Source organism: Dipodomys merriami, unplaced genomic scaffold, assembly GCF_024711535.1.
Source record: "Dipodomys merriami isolate MVZ:Mamm:240054 unplaced genomic scaffold, mDipMer1.0.p SCAF_722, whole genome shotgun sequence".
Classification (NCBI taxonomy): Eukaryota; Metazoa; Chordata; class Mammalia; order Rodentia; family Heteromyidae; genus Dipodomys; species Dipodomys merriami.
In genome coordinates, this window is record NW_027206316.1 from 241,991 (window position 1) to 259,278 (window position 17,288).

Genomic DNA, 17,288 nt, shown 5'->3' on the forward strand with positions numbered 1-17,288 from the left:
GGTGGCTGGGCACCTATGGATCACACCTGCAATCCTAGCTACTCAAGAGCCCAAGATCGGCCGGGCGCCAGTGGCTCACGCCTGTAATCCCAGCTACTCAGGAGGCTGAGATCTGAGGATCCCGCTTTAAAGCCAGCCCGGGCAGGAAAGTCCTGAAATTTATCTCCAATAAACCACCTGAAAACGGGAAGTGGCGCTGAAGCTCAGCTCAAGCGGTAGAGCGCTCGCCTTGAGCTGAAGAGCTCAGGGACAGCGCCCAGGCCCAGAGTTCAATCCCCACGATGGACAAAAACATAAAAATAATGGAATGGAAGCCTGTGCAGAGCTGCAGGCGCTGCTGGCGGCCCCGGGGGCTGAGGTGGACGGTGGCCGGCCTTCTCCCTGCGCCCTCGGTGCGTGCGCGCAGTCTGGGCGCCAGCTGTGGCTGTTCCCTCTGTGTGAGGTGGGGACGTGGGGAAGTCGGGCCCCGCCCTCAGCGCGTGGGCGGCGGGCGGGGATGCGAGCGCAGGGCATGCGGGCCAGCGGTTGGCAGGAGTTCGCAGGGGAGCGCGCGGTGCTCTGCGCAGGTGCAGACGGAGGCTGCGGGGGGGGTGGGGGGGGGCAGGCGGGAGGAAGAGGAGGTGAGAGAGCGGCGCCACCCGAGCCGCAGAGTGAGTGCGAGCAGAGTTGGGGGACCCGCGTGGAGCAGCGATTTGCTTCCCGGCCGCGCGCCGCCCGCCCGGCCGCCCGCGGGGCCTCAATGCACTGCGGGGAGGGGTCGTCGGGGCTCCGGATGCCGGGAACCCCCGCCTCCGCCGCCGCTGCTGTCCGGAGATCGGGGCCCGGGCAGGTTCCTAGTTTTCTGGCCCGCGCCGCGCGGGGTCGCTGACCTCGGGCCGGTGGAGAAGGGAAAGGGCTCCAGGGCCGCCCGGGAGGTGAGAGGGCTCCTGGGCTGGCGGTGGTGGGGGGGTGTGGGGCTAGGACCGGGTGTCGGCGTGGAGGGCTCCGGGGTGCGCGGGAGGGGACCGGCGTGGGGCGGTGGGGATGGCGGACAGGGGGCTCCAGGGCCGACGGGGAGGGGGTCGGAGCCGGGCAGGGGCCGGGTGATCAGCGGAGAGGGCGCCCGGGCCGGTGCGGCACCCCGCGACGCCTCAGGGCCGGAGACCCCAGCGAGACGTGTGCACCGGGACTGGCTCACGGGGGCGTCGGGACCGCGAGTCCGGAGCTCGGGGCAGCTGCTCCGGACCCGGCTGGCCGGGCCTGGGGCTGCGCTCGTGCTTGTGTGTAGCCGAGAAGCGCCCCGGGCAGCGGTACCGGCCGGCCGCGATGGATGAGGCCGTGGGGGCGCAGGGGGCGCCGTGGACAGCTGCGATCCCCGCAAATTCCCGCCCGTGGGGATGCGACGGGGGTCCCGCTGGGGTCCGGGCGGGAGGCGTGGACCCGCCCTGCGGACCCCGCAGGACGAGGCAGAGGGGTCCCGCAGCCGGAACGCAGAGAGAGGCCCCGGTGGCCGTGGGGTGCCTTCCAGGGCTGAGGAAATAACGCCCTCTGCTTCTGGCTGAGCTTGGGGCTGGGAAAGTCCACACGGAGCCTTGGGCGGAGCGTGAGGCCAGAGTGCAAGTTTGGCTGAGCCTCAGAGCAGGTGCGTGCAGTGGGGACGGGGGCGGGGGCGGAGGAGGGGGGGAGTGCTCTGCCTCCAGGGCCTCCCCTCCCACTGATCCTGTCGCCCATGAAGTTGGTCAGGAGGGTCAGGGGCCTTTGGTTTCAGGAGCAACCCTGGTTTATTGCCAAAGGGCTTTCCTGCAGCAGGGCAGGTCCCCGCAGGGCCAGCCCAGGGCCCTGGACAGCTCCCCAGGCCTCAGCCTGCACAGGCCTCCCACCTCTGCTGGGGACTCTTGGATCTCACTGTCAGGGGTAGGATGTCCCAGAACACTGGGGGGGGGGGTGGAGGGGGCTTTGTGGCCCCAGAGGCAAAGGCACCTGCCTGTGGCTTGAGGTTAGGGACAGTGGAAAAATTTGAGAATTAAAAGAAGATTGCTAGAAAACAAGAGTAATTGAGAGTCTGCATTGAAAGAGCCAGTCTCTGAGAGCAATTTAGGGACCCGAGGGCCTGGTCCAGTCCTCTGCACTTGGAGATTGCAAAGGCTGCCAGCAGCTACTGAGGTCTTTTCTGCTCCAGGTTTGCATGTCTCCAAGGTTGTTTCAAGGGCTTTTGTCCCCTCATTTACAGAACTGGGGAGCCTGCTAAGTTAGCCGGCCAGAGCTTCAGCAGACATACAACACACTTAATTTTAAGTCTCAGCTCTTGACAGTAATACTGCTGTATGTATTGAAGTCTGGGATTGAAAAGTTTGTGTGGCCAGCTGCCTCTCCCATTACACATGTCCGCAGTTTCTGGTGTGCTTGTTGTTAATTAGATGAACTGCTAATGTGTGAAAGAATGAGGGTGGGATCTCCAGCTGGGGCTGGGGCTGGACTTGTGGGGAAATGTAGGAACCACACTCTTGGGTGGTATCAGCTAGGGGCAGGCTCAGGCAGACGTCTGGGGAAACTTAGGACCCGCAACTGGCTGCAATATGGATGGTCCCCAGTGCTGGATGGCATGTGCCCCACAACACACATAGCCCTTGTCCAGTACAACCATGCAGAGCACATCCCATTTTTCTTGTTCACTGAGCTCTTAACCTAGGACCTTTGCAGATTTCATTTTCATGCATGAGTCACTTTCTCCCACAAGACCAGATGGCTCATTCCCTTAATTCCTTTACTTTGGTCTGCTGAATTGTGGGTTTACACGGTAAACCACCCCATCTGAAACAGCTACCAGAAGTCAGGTGTCTGTGGCTCATGCCTCCAATCCTAGCTAGTCAGGAGGCCAAATCTGAGGATCTCAGCTCAAAGCTAGCTTGAGGAAGAAAGTCCTTGAGGCTCTTACCTCCAATTAGCCACCAAAAAGCCTGAAGTGGAAGTGGGGCTCATATGGTAGATCACCAGCCGTTAGCAAATAAGCTAAGGAACAGTGCCCAGGCCTTGAGTGCAAGCCCTATTAGTGTCCATAAATAAATAATCAACTGAGTAAATAATAAATAAGCAGCCTTGCATAGTCCTCTGCTGTTCTCACTTTTCTTCTCTTAGCATTTTTCCCTTTTGGCATGATACATTTACTTGTTTCATTATTGTCTTTCTTCCATTAGAATGGATGTTTCTAGAGGAAAATACCTTAAAATGTTTACACACTGGATGGATTCCTAGCCCTTAGTTTAAGGAGCACCCTTAGTAGGTGCTCCTTAAATGTCTGACTGAAGAGATGCCTGTTTAGGGAGAGACTCACCAGGGAAAGAGACCCAGGGAAGACTGTAGCATCTGGAGCAGATGGAGAAGCCTGACCCTTGTCTGTTGGTGGCCACTGTTCTTTCAGACCCTCTACTGACTTGCCCCCTCCTCCCTTAGAATCTCAGACAAGAAAGGGGCCAGGAGGTGATTTCCTTGGAGAGTGAAAACACATACTACTCTTGGTCTGTTATTGCATCCTTTATTTAGTGGACAAAATGTGTCATGATTGTTAATGCATCATACCATGGCCATTTACCCACTGTGTCACATGGTCTCCCAGCCATGGAAGGGAGCAGGGAGGCAGGTGTCCAGGCTAGGAGCAGACAACTCCAGAGGAGAAGACAGGAGAGATGCCCCAGGGAGAAGAAAAATGAAAAGGAGAAAGCAGATAAAGAGCTTTGACAAGTGCTTCAAAGTCATAATCTTTCTGAAATTACAGGATTGAAGATAAGACAGTTTGAGTGTTTTGCTTATTTTGCCCCCCTTTGAGTGTGTTGGGTGTGAGTGGATTGGGCAGGAGTGGCCGGAAGGGAAGACTTTGAAGCCCCTGCCCAGAGGCTGCTGCTGGGGGTGGGAGCTGCCTGGAGCAGACACTGTCATCTCCTTGCCTAACACTGAAATTGAGAGAGGGGCATTCTTACAGTGGGAACTTTTCCCCTGCCTCTGCTGAGACAGTAGGTCCATTCAGCTTTGTTACCAAAGCTCAAGCAAGCACATTTGAGTGCCCCCAGCCATCCAAGCAGACATTCTGTTGAATTTGGAAAAGGTTGGCTTAGCAGACATTCTGTTGAATTTGGAAAAGGTTGGGAATTGTTCAACCTGGCTGCCTTGCAGAGCAGAAAGTGCTTGAGGCAGCTGGGCACATTCAGTTTGGCTTCTGTCTAGTCTTACTAGGCTAGAGCTTGCACACTTAAGGAGGACCTGACATAATGATGCCCATTTTGTCTGTTCAGACCAGCCATTTAAAACATGCAGTAGGCCTGGCCTGGGTGGGTGCTCCTGTAATTCTATTCAGGAGGCTGAGATCTGAGGACCAAGGTTTGAGGCCAGCACAAGCAGGAGAGTCCAAGAGACCCTCATCTCTACTTAAACATCAAAAAGCCTAAAGTGGAGATGTGGCTCTCAAGGGTTAGAGCACCAACCTCAGGAACAGGGCCTGGGACCTGAATAAAGCCTCAGTTCTGGCACAGTAAGCAAACACAACTAAATGATAAAACCTGCAGTGGAGGTGAGCAGAGGAGAAATTGTTTCACAAAATATACACTGGGTTTTTAAAAAAAATATATTATTGTAAAGGTGATGTACAAAGGGGTCAAGTTACATAAGTCAGGTAATGAGTGCATTCCTTATTTGGACAAGGTCACCTCTTCCCTTGTGTTCTCCCCACTTTTTCCTTCAGTCCCAACCCACAAGTTGTACAGTCATTTTCAACATTGTATAGTGAATACCGCTGCTGCATTTGTTCACTCTTTGTCCCTCCATTTCTGTGCTCAACCTTACACTCCCCAAAAGAGATAAATGAGCAAGACAAGAGGAAAAGAAAACAAAAACAGCAACAAAGAAAAAGAACCCACTTTTCCTGGAGTTCATTTTGATAAATATTGTTTTATATGACCAACTGTACATAGCTATTGAGCCTCTGTGATCCTCTCCTAAGAATATCCTCATGGTCTCACTCTGTGCACACACTTGATCTTAATGAGTACTGTATAGCTTGATATGGTGTGTGTGTGTGTGTGTGTGTGTGATACCATACTGGGATTTAAACTCAGAGCCTTGTGATTTTGCTTGGGATTTGTGTGCTACTGCTGTTCTAGACCTCAATTCTCACCTCTTAGCTTCATTAGCAGCTAGAATTATACTTGTGACCAGCAGTGTGTCTTGTTCTTTTCTTTCTTTCCTTTTTTTTTTCTTTTTGTTTTTGCCAGTCCCGGACTTGAACTCAGGGCCTAGGTACTGTCCCTGAGCTTCTTTTGCTCAAGGCTAACATTCTACCACTTGAGCCACAGCACCACTTCTGGCTCTTTCTGTTTATGTGGTACTGAGGAATCAAACCCAGGGCTTCATGCATGCTAAGCAAGCACTGTACCACAAAGGAACATTCTAGGCCCTTCTTTTCTAAAAAAGAATTTTAATAACCCAGGAAGTTCTAAGAATCTATACTTTGTAGAGTCACAACTTTGTAGTGACTCCGAGAATCTTGAAATAAGAAAGATATAGCTATTTCTGGTGGACCATGTGCTGTTGGTATAATCTGTAAAAGTTACTATTTCTAAAGCCTGAAGCAGGAGCAGTGTCAGTCATTGGCTTCACTTTAAAAAATGCCTCTTTTAAGGCAATTTTTTTCTTCTGTACTGGAGTTTGAACTCATGGCTTTGTGTTGCAAGGCAGGAACATTACCATGTGACCCAGGCCCTTAGTTGTCTATTTTCTGTAGTCATTTGTTGAGATAGGGTCTCACTCTTCCTCCCTGCTGGCGTGAATGGACTGCTGGTCCTGGGCTGGCAGGTGCACACTGCTGCTCCCTGCTGAATTTTCTGTTGATGTGGGGTCTCAACATCTTTTTGGGCTGGGCTGATCTGAAACCTAGATCCTCCCATTTTTTGTCTGCTTATGGAACTGCACTGTGCTAGGCCCAAACATCATCCTCCTGGAGGGATCAGAGACCAAGGACATGCTTTTCACTGTGGTGGTGCAGAATTACTTAGTTACTGTACTTAGAAGTAAATCTGTGTGCTAGATTAGAACTTTGAAGATCTTTGGAAATTTACTCTGGTATGCCTTCCTTTTCCTATTTTATGCTGAGCAGTTATCATCTGTTTGATTTTAATTAAGAGATTTGCGGAGACCCTGGCAGATCTCTTTTGCTAGCAGCCCCAGTGCTGCGGTATCTGATTCAATTAGGCATTTCAGCCAGTTGGGACTTGATACCCTTTATCTAAAGAAGGAGGTCAAGGGTTTCTAACTTCAGCACTGTCAAAATGTAAGGATGTGAAAGCCAGCCCTCCATCCAGAGTTCCAGTGTGACCTTGGACATTACCCGTCTCCAAGCCTTCCAGTATGTCAGCATTTGTGTTTGCAGGCTACTAAGCAAAGCCAGCTCATGTGCAGCATGCACACAAGTTGCTCTGCTCAGTTCTGAGCATAATTTAGGCTGTGTGATTATTAGCTATCATGACTACCTGTCATAACCACAACTGAAGCCTGACAGGCTTCAATGAAATTAATGTTGTCTTTGCAGTATATCTTCTGATGTTTTGCAAAGTCAGTGCTCGGATAATTTGAGCACTTTTGTCACTGTCCTCAAGCCAAGGGAGGTGTGTGTGGGAGGTGATGGGAGAGTGGAGTCCAAGGAGTTAGAAGTGCATGTGGGCACAGGAACGCTAGCTCACCAAATGGACTCAACTGCAGGCACAACCTGATATAGTGGTGAGTGGAGAAATGAGTCACATGTATAAATAGAAGGAGATGCTGCTCAAGGTTTCTGAGGTCCTTTTCCCTCCCTCCCCCCACTTCTGCTAACTGTCTTCCAGAAATGAAGCAAGATTATTATTGGAACCACAATTTTAAGAATTGAGGCTACAGTTTGGGCTGTTTTAGTTGTAAGAGTTAATAATGTAGGAACAAAACTTTTCCTCAGTTGAAAGTGCTGGATTCTTGGTACTTGATCTGCTCCAGGGAGAACTGTATTTCTGTACAAAGAGCAGTATTTGGCGGGATGGTGGGTCGGTAAGCACTAGCACATGGGTTGGAGAACCAGAGTGGTGTTAGTTGATTCTTCCTGTGGGCAGGAACCCATTTCCCGCATGCAGTTTGGAAGCCCAAGGAGAGTCTGCACATAATCTATACCTAGCAGCCTTATACCTAGGGCTTGGAGGGGTGTAATGCCCCTGGGGTATTTGGAGAGCATATCTGAGCCTAAAGCCAATACATTTGATTCTTTTTTCTGCTACCCTTTTTCATCTTCTGTATCCTGATGTCTGCACGTACTGGTTGATTGCTTCTCTTGTTGGTTTTCCTGGACTTGGCAGCCTCAGAGACTAGGATGCTTGAGTAAGACTTTTCCTGCAGTAGCTTCTGGGGAGGATCATCATCATGCATGCTGATAGAATTGCTCAGAGGGCACGTGTAGTTGTTAGCACCTGTAATCCCAGGTACTCAAGAAGCTGCAGCACCAATTTCATGAGGGTGAAATTGGTGTGGTAAGTTGCATGCCACCTTGGCTTCAGTCCCCAGCATCATAAAAAATAAAATAAAAACAACACAAACAAAAAAAAGTGAATGCTGTTGCTTCTGAGGGATGGTTTCCGGGTTGCCATGGAAACCAGGGCTACCTGCTGCCACTGAGGCAGAGCTCTGCAGAGCTAACTCCTCTTTGGATGTGCCATTCTTCAGATGACCTTGGCTTTCACCTTCCCCTAGGGACAGTGTGCCCATCAACCTAGCCCAGGATAGATGTACTCTGGCATGTGAGCCAGAGTGCAATTTAATTCATCAAAAGGACTATTTGCCATGAAGAACGAGTGTGTGTGTGTGTGTGTGTGTGTGTGTGTGTGTGTGTGTGTGTGTGTGTGTGTGTATTTTTGTGTGTGCCAGTACTGGGGCTTGAATTCAGGGCGAAGTCCTCTCTTAGGTTTTTACTGGTGCTGTACCAGTTGAGACACACCTCCACTTCTGGCTTTTTGGTGGTCAATTAGAGATAAAGAGTCTCATGGACTTTCCTGTCCAGGTTAGCTTGGAACAGGGATCCTCAGCTCTCAGCCTCCTGAGTAGCTAGGATTACAGGGCACTGAGTCATGGTGAAGAGAGGAGCATAGGCCCCAGGGTGCCTCTGGTGTTTTCCACCATAGATGAATACAGAGTCTGTTAGGCAGGATGGCTTTCCTCATGGGGGATGCTCAGGTCTCTGGTAGCCTTCTTTCTCTACTTGCAGAACTGCCCTTGAAATTGGCCCTCTATTTCACAAAGTCTGAGTCTCAATGCTATTGACATTTCAAGCTTTATAACCAAAATATTTCCCTCCCCACTTCAGGAGACTGGCTTGGTCATGTGTTGGGATAACCAAAAATGTGTCTACACTTTCCAGATTGTCTTCTCAGGGAGCAGTCTATTCCCTTTCCCACTCCTGCCTAGCTGAGAACCCCTGCTTTGTTCTGCCTAAGAAGTGAGAGCAGTTGTATGATATCAGAGCAACTAGACTTCTGCAGCAGGTGGAAGCTGGGTTTTCATTCTTTGAGCCTAGAAGTAGGACTCCCACGTAGAGGATTCCCACTTGGCTGTTTGTTCTTTGTGTTCCTTTAATTTTCCTTGGTTTCTTTGCCCTTTGTGTTGCTTTATTTTCCTTAGGTTCTCCACATTTCCTCCCCAGTTTCCTTCACTCCTAAAAGGCCATTCATTGTCTTCCTAATGCTCCCTAAATGCTTTGCAATTTCAACCTTCCTGTTTCTTTCTCTTATTTACCTACATGGTGGCAGGGAGAAGTGGTGACTGGTGACTTTGAGTCTTATTTTTCTAACAAGGTTTGGATTCTGAGTGCTGGTGACTGAGTTGATAGCCACCTTTAGAGGATAAGAAGAATAAGATGGATGGAGGAGGGTGGGTAACTGGGCCAGCATGGCTTACTTAGTGGTCTGAGTCAGAAAAGAAAGACATGTATAGGACAGGGACAGTGAGTAAAGGACCACACAGCTCTTTGTCTCTTGGCTAGCTGGGTAATAAAGGATATTGGTACTTGGTTAGTGTCCCCAAAATATTGCAGCAGGAGGCTAGAGATACTTGTTTACTTGATTAAATTATTTATTTGGGGTTCTCACTGGGACTTGAACTTTTTTCTTTCAGGCTGGGGCTTGAGCTTTTTTCCTTTCAAATCTGGAACTCTACCACTTGAGGTATACCTTTACTTCTGGCTCCTGGCTTTTTGCTGATTATTTGGAGCTAAGAGTTTCATGGACTTTTCTGTCCAGGCTGGCTTTGAACTGTGATTCTCAAACCTTACCTTCCTAAATAGTTAAGATTATAAGCATAAGGCACCAGCACCTGGTCCCCTGTTTGTATAAAATCTTTACCCAGTTTGCCTGAGGAGATTTGTGTCCTAACCCAGCCAAATTCTTTTCTTATGTAATGACATGCCTTTGTGTTTACCTGTGTCTCTGGCTCTTGCAACTGATGGCTTAAGCTGTACCCCTGGGCTGGTGATTAGCTGAGCTTCCCCAAGCAGGCTTCTCAAAAGTCACAGCCCCATACCCTCCCTCCCTCCTTTCCCTCCCTCCCTCCTTTCCCTCCCTCCCTCCTTTCCCTCCCTCCCTCCTTTCCCTCCCTCCCTCCTTTCCCTCCCTCCCTCCTTTCCCTCCCTCCCTTCTTCCTTCCTTCCTTCCTTCCTTTCTTCCTTCCTTCCTTCTGTCCTCTGAACCTTTTCATTTTCGGTTCATTGGCATAGTTTAGGATTCTGGTGTTCAGTGGTTCTGAAGTCCTTTGTGAGCCATTTTTTTCCCCATGCTGCTACACACAATTAGCCTTGATTTTGAAGTGTAATGCATTTCCAAATAATTGTATATATGTGTGTATGTGTGTGTGTTTGCACGAGTATGCACGTGTGCACTAGTGTGTGTTTGGGCTCTTTAACCAAAATGTATAACCACAGGTGGCTTTTCCCTGGGCCCTTCATGAATCCTGTGGCTCGGGAATAGAGTCAGTTGAAAGGTTTGGGGCAGACTGCACATTTTTTGGTTAAGCAAGATGTGTGAGGGCTGGGAAGGCGGTTCAGTGGTAGAGTGCTTGCCTTGCATGCCTGAGGCCTGGGTTCGATTCCTCAGCATCACATAAGGAAAAAGAAAAAAAAGCCGAAGTGGCGGTGTGGCTCAAGTGATAGAGCGCTAGCCTTGAGCTGAAGAGCTGAGGGACAGTGCCCAGGCCCAGAATTCAGGCCCCACGACCGGACCCCCCTATCCCCCCCCCAGTAAGAATTCCAGTAAGCCTTGGTAGGATGGTTTCTCCATAAATCCTGCCCACCCTGATCCATGCTGCCTCACGATGGCCCAGACTTTTCCAGTGGATTCATGGTCTAGTTCTTTCAGTGGAAAGTCACCACTTAACTTCTTGAACATTTTTGACTTGGGGGAATGAGACTCTTTCTTCCATTGCTACATGATAAGTAGGTGCTGGCTGTGTCAGATGCACACATCTACACACATTCAAGCAGTTATACTTTCAATGGAAGGTGGTCAGCAGCAGAGAAACATTTCTGCTAGCCACTGAATCCCATTTTCTCTGGTGTGTGTCACTTTTACAGTAAGTTGGCTCAACTCTTATCCATCAAAGCTTTGGCCGAGAACTGGGTGTGTTGTTATCACGTCTGGCCTTCACTTATGTCCAGGGACAGACTCTTTAGAAGTGCTTTCTCAGTTTCATTCCTCAGCTGAACCTGTTCTAGAAACCTTCCCTCCATTCTGATGGGAGAAACACGACAATGCTTTATTTCTTCTAGGTGTTGGGGTTGTAGGTGATGATAATGTGCAAACCCAGCATGCATAAGGCCTTACTATTCCAGGCCCTCCAAGGCTATGTTAGGGAGGAAAAGGAAAACAAGAAAAAAGAATTGGGAAGCATATAGTGTATCTTGGCAGTACTTAAGGCTTGGACCTCACTGCTAATAGATTGATGCTCCACCAGTTGAGTCATGCCATTAGCCAAACTTTTTGCTGGTTATTTTGGGAGAAGGCATCTCCTAGACTTTTCTGCTTATGCTTGCTTTGACCTGGGATCCTCCAGCTCTCAGACTCCCACGTAGCAAAAATTCTTAGTCACTATTGGGTGACAGATGGTCTTAGAAGCTTCTTGTGGGTATGCTACAAGGAGGTTATGCCACACACACACACACACACACACACACACACACACACACACACACACACACACATATCTAAAATGAAGAACAAAGACTAGTCTGCTGTAATCTGATCTTCATGTGGATAATGGCAGGGACAAGTGTGACTTGGGAACTACTGCTTAGATAGAAGCCTGGCCACTAACGTGCTAGTCCTGCAAAACAAACTGTTTTGAGGCTGAAAACACGGCTTTGGAAACAGAAGGTTTAAGGATTAGCTATGGATTTTGTGAGTTATGAAAACTTACTGAAGCAGTTAAGTAATTTTGATACAATATTCTAAATCCAAATATTTTCCAATTGAATTCACTTTTTAGGTTTATGGAATACAGGGAATAGAGCCAGTTTGCTCATCGTAATCAAAATTTCTTTGAGGCCTTTTCTTTCCCCCAGGTGAAAGGCAAATTTCCCAGTGAGTCTACAGAAAGCTAGCTATGTATTATGCAGGGTGCCCCAGGCCTTGAAGAGCTGGCAAGGTAGGCAGGAATATTTTTGTGTGTGCTAGGCAAATGTTCACAAATATGATCACTGGGAAAGATTTCTGACTGAATTTACTGGTCAGACAATGAGCTCATGTCATCCTGAGGGCTTTATGCAGGCAGAGATAAAGCGGTGGGACTAGATGAGTGTGGTCTGTGTGGGAGCTTTGCTCAGGGTTGGCTCTTGGGCACAATAGCTCACCTATTTGGTACAACAGCCATGGAAATGGCTGTGGTACTGGTGTCTGGTTTATCATCTGCAGGCTACCCAGTATTCTTCCAAGTTGAACCTCCCATGATTCCCAGGAGACTGATTCTGTTCAGAGTGGAGTGACAGCTTTTGTGTGTCTGCCAGCTTGTGGCAGGAGCTGTTTAGAGCCACTGAAACATGGTACATGTGGTAGGAGATAGGGAATATGCTGATGGCTTCAAGCTCTCCTTAAAAATATTTTGCTTTATTATGTCAGGTGCTGTGGCTCATGCCTGTAATTGTAGATACTCAGGAGGGTGAGATTGGAGGATCATGGTTCAAAGCTGGCCAGGGCTATAGAGTCCATGAGACTATCATCTCCAATTAACCACCAGACAATTAGAAGTGGAGCTGTGGCTCCAAGTGGTGTAGATCGCTAGCCTTGAGTACAAAAGCTCAGGGGCAGTGCCTAGGCCCTGAGTTCAAGCCCAGGGACACTCTCCCCCCCACACACACATGAGTAAATCTAGACTTTTTTTGTTTATTTAACAGAGATCTACTGAGTCTCTGATTCGATTTGATTAGCCCCTACATACTGTGGTAGCCAAGACCAAAGGAAGGAAGGTGAGGAAGTCATTGAGATGAATTAAGATGCCTTGTTCTCAAGAAGAACAAGGACAAGAAGAAAAGGGAGAGATATAAAGTCCTCCTGGGTGAGTCAGTTATTGTACTAAGTACAGTTAGAACAGTTCCATCTCTCTGGGGAGGGCTGGGAGGATAGCTCTGCTATGAGCAATATCTCACTGTGGCAAGGGGGGCAGAAAGAAGGACAGGGACATTTCAGTCGAGCAAATGGCATAAGTATGGTGAAGGGACTTTTCCATTTTTTCTTTTTCCTATGAGAAGTATGTATAAAACAGGATTTCTTGGGACCAAACGATACGAGGTTCTGGTCAAACTTAGAGATTTCAATGTTCTAATCTTCATTGAAAATCATGTTGAATTTTACAACAACAGAGAGGCATAAGCACAATTGGGGAGGGGGGGTGGGAGCATGGGATTGGAGCGAATGAGAGCAACAAGGTGCAAGGTTGTTTTCAGGGATCTGCTGCTGGAATCCTGAGAACAAAGGTGGTGGTAAGAGTCTGGGAGTGAGCATGGAAGATGCGCCTATGGAAGGAGTGATGAGGAGACTTGGTGTCTTGTAAATGTAAAACAAGAAATGTGCCTGGGTATCATCATTTGTAGGCGAGTTGAAAAGCTCATGGAAGTTAAGTTTGTGTTGATTGAACACTGTCATCAGCAACTTATGGAAGCCATTACTGGAGATGGGCTGGTGCTCAGAAAGGCCCTGGGGTTGGGGAAGCAGAAGAAAAGCTCCTGGTCTCCAGTGTGTGTGTGTGTGTACTGTAATGGTCATCCCATGTTGAGATGAGAGAGGCAGGAGATCAGATAACAAGACAAGGGATGGGGAGATTGAAGATAGAAGTAGAAGTCCATGCTTCTCTTGGGCTGCAGTGTAGACACAGAGAGCCAGCGAAGGTGTTGGGGTGGGGTGGGGAGGTGGGAGAACCTGCTGTACTACTGGGGCATATGGAGGCCCAGGGAACTGGGTGTGATGACTTATGCTTGTACATTTCATCAGTTAATGGAGGAGAGTTCAAATGCTCTAACAGTGAGATGTTTAAGAGTGTTGGGACCCAGAACCACAGACTTAGAATAATACAATGAGATCCACGACCTGATTGATGAAAGAAGACAAGAATGGATATCCAGGGTGAGATCTGAAAACATTGCTGGCATTAGGGTCTGGGTGGTTGAGGAACTCACATTGATTTGAGCAGATAGAAGTACCAGAAAATGGACCCTAAAGCCAAGCTCTGTCCGTACAGTCATTTTATTTTATATATATTTTGTCAGTAGTGGGGCTTGAACTCTGGGCCTGAGCGCTGTCCCTCAGCTCTTCAACTCAAGGCTAGCACTCTACCACTTGAGCTACAGTGCCATGGCTCATGCCTGTAATCCTAGCTACTCAGGAGGCTGAAATCTGAGGTTCACAGCCAGCCCCGGCAGGAAAGTCCATGAAACTCTTATCTCCAATAAACTGCCAGAAAACCGGAAGTGGCACTACAGTCATTTTAATTGGCTAGGCTCCATAGTCCTTATGTAATAGTCATTGGCTAGGTTGCAGGGTCCTTATATAACAGTCATTTTAATTGGCTAAGCTGATGGTGGACATTCAGGTAGCTGCCATTCCTTGTGGCCTTGAGTTTTTTCTTTAATCTTTCTATATTGAGTCTCTAAGCTTTGTATTTGGTGGTTTTTGTTCATGTCATATAACCACGCTCAGAATATTCTAGATACAATGGAACCCCAGAGATATCTGCCTCTTTTTTGGTACATTTTTATTGTAAAAATACTGTACAAAGGGGTTACAGTTACATGAGCAAGGTAATTAGTATATATTCTATTGAGCATTGTTGCCTCCTCCTTTGTTTTTCCCCTTCCATCCCTTTCCTCCAACCTCCCCAACTATTTCCCCCCCAACCCTGCTGAAGTTGTAAAGTTTGTTTTCAACATAGTGTCTCGTATATCTCATTGGTACAGTGGGTCAACCTGTATCCCTATTTAAGCATTTTGTTTTTTCCTTTCCCCTCCCCAAATTAGAGAAGTGTATATGCAAGACGCAGGGCACCGGAATCAAATACAGTGAAAACAGGAGTTATACCATGGGGAAGGAGCATACAAAAAACAAAAAAAAAAATCACATAGTACATTATAAATAGGTTAGGAACAATAGCAAGAAAGAAAGAAAAAATTTGTATCCCTATCTTGGGGTCCCTATTTCGCTTAACATCATCTCATGTGTTCATATGTATATAGTTTTTGATCTTTTCTGCTTGTCCTAGAAATGTATTAATTATTGCAAATAAGGGAAACCATGGGACCTATGGTTCTTTGTGCTTTATTATAATTTTTTCCAAGTCTTTCCATTTCCCCAAAAATGGGGAAATGTCATTCTTTCTGATGGAGGCATAGAATTCCATTGTGCATACACACACACACAGACACACACACACACACACACACACACACACACACACACACACACAGACATACACACATATACATCTATATGTACATATAGATATATATCACATTTTCTTGATCTGTTCATCCACTGAGGGGCATCTGGGTTGGTTCCATATCTTAGTTATGGTAAATAATGCTGCAATAAACATAGTTGTGCTCGTAGCCTTAGTATGGCCTTGTTTGGGTAAATGCCCCAAAGTGGGATTGCTGGGTCATAGGGGAGCTCTATGTAGAGTCTTTTGAGGAACCTCCATACTGCTTTCCGCAGTGGTTGAAAATGTTTACTCTCCCACCAACAATGCAGTAGGGTTCCCTTCTAGCCACATCCCCTCCAGCATCTGTTGTTATTAGAGTTCTTGATTATAGCCATTCTAATTGGGTTAGGTGGAGTCTCAATGTTGTTTTGATTTGCATTTCTTTTATGGCTAGAGAAGTTGAGCATTTCTTCATGTGTCTATTGGCCATTCTTATTTCCTCTTCAGAGACGTTTATCTTTAAACCTTTTTTTTTTGCCGGTCGTGGACCTGAACTCTGGGCCTAGCTGCTGTCCTTCAGCTCTTCAGCTCAAGGCTAGCGCTCCACCACTTGAGCCACAGTGCCACTTCTGGTTTTTTCTGTTTATGTGGTGCTGAGGAATCGAACCCAGGTCCTCATGCATGCAAGGCAAGCGCTCTACTACTGAGCCTCTTTCCCAGCTCTTTCTCTAAGTCTTTTTTTTTTTGGGGGGGGGTCCGGTTGTAGGGCCTGAACTCTGGGCTTGGGCACTGTCCCTGAGCTCTTCAGCTCAAGGCTAGCGCTCTACCACTTGAGCCACAGTTCCACTTCCAGCTTTTTTCTATTTGCTTATGTGATGCTGAGGAATCGAACCCAGGGCCTCATGCATGCAAAGCAAGCGCTCTACCACTGAGCCACCTTCCCAGCCCCCTTTCTTTAAGTCTTTAGTCCCTGATTTATCAGACAGTTGTTTTTTGGTAGATTTGTTGTTGGGGGATTTACATCTGTCTTTTTTAAGTTGATTCTGTATCTCTGAATCAGACTTTAATTAAAACTCACAGTATGCCTGGGAAGCCTCACCTAAAAAACTAAATTGGGAAGAACAGTGGCGTTCAAACTTGTGTCCTACGTCAGTGTCAGTCTCCTCTTCTGATCTGTGGCTTCCATGTAATTTAAGATTACACCCCAGCCTGCTTATTTATACCTTATTTTGAGGAACAAGAAGCCAGATTTGGCAATGGGAGAGTCTCTGATGGACCTTACCACATACTGACATTCTGGAGGGGTGTGTGGCAGCTAGAAGCACAAAAGTGTTGTCTTTGCAAAATTGTTGTCTCCTGGGAGAGGTTTTGTTCCTAAAGCTTCTCTGACATTTAATTGTGAGAACTCATCTGCCACTTTGCTCTCAGTGAGAACCATGACCAGCTGACCAATCTTTGCTAAGACCAAGGACTTGTGCATGGAGTGTACCACTATAGGCCTCTGTCACCACTTCCATTCTTGTTCTAGAGGAAACCAACTCAGAATGTCAAGAACGCCCCCTCCAACCCTCAGTCCTGAATCTTCCCCACTTACAGTGATTAGTTTTGAAGGACAGTATGTTAAACGACATAAATAATCCCCCTTAAAAACAAAAGGACACAACACATGTTTTCCCTTAACCTGTAAAAGCTAAATGGTTAGTCTCGAGGTACTAGGGAATAGAATGATGATTAACAGACCATGAAAATGGGGTGTGGGGAGGAAGTGAAGAGAGCATGGTTTATGGGTACAAGAGTGAAGTTGGATAGAAGAGGTAACTTTTTTTGGTGCTGGGTTTTGAACACAGTACCACATACATACAAGTGTATATTGTACCACTGAACAAAACCCCCAGTTTAGAAGGAATAACTATGAAAGTTAACCCATTATGTCAAAGGTAGTTGATGGTGGCACAGGGATATAAATGGGGACTGTGGAGTAATGTATAAGATGAAGAACAAATAGACATATAGATAGAGACAAACATATATACACACATGTACGTATATATGCATTTAGTATATATATATATGTATACATATACATATATACGGGATATAAGAAGCTAGAATAATGAAACGCACTCAACACTGCAAACGGGGTTAAGGGAATGTGATTTAAAAAAAAAAAACAAAGGGGGGGAGTTGGGAAGTAGCTCAGTGGTAGAGTCCTTGCCTTGCATGTTGAGGCCTTGGGTTCGATTCCTCAGCACCGCATAAGCACAAAAGACTGAAAGTGACACTGTGGCTTAAGCAGTAGTGCGCTAGCCTTGAGCTAAAGAGCTGAGGGACAGCGCCCAGGCAGAGTTCAGGCCCCA

At 47.5% G+C, this 17,288-nt stretch overlaps 1 protein-coding gene across 1 annotated transcript in view; it reads left to right on the forward strand.

Annotated features, from left to right (window-relative positions):
- The first annotated feature begins 307 nt into the window (after positions 1 to 307).
- Positions 308 to 17,288, forward strand: part of LOC138818254 (uncharacterized) — a 254,028-nt gene continuing 237,047 nt past the window's right edge. The window contains exon 1 of the mRNA XM_070009264.1: positions 308 to 566. Coding sequence (XP_069865365.1) covers positions 308 to 566 — 259 coding nt within the window. The remainder of the gene's footprint in view (positions 567 to 17,288) is intronic.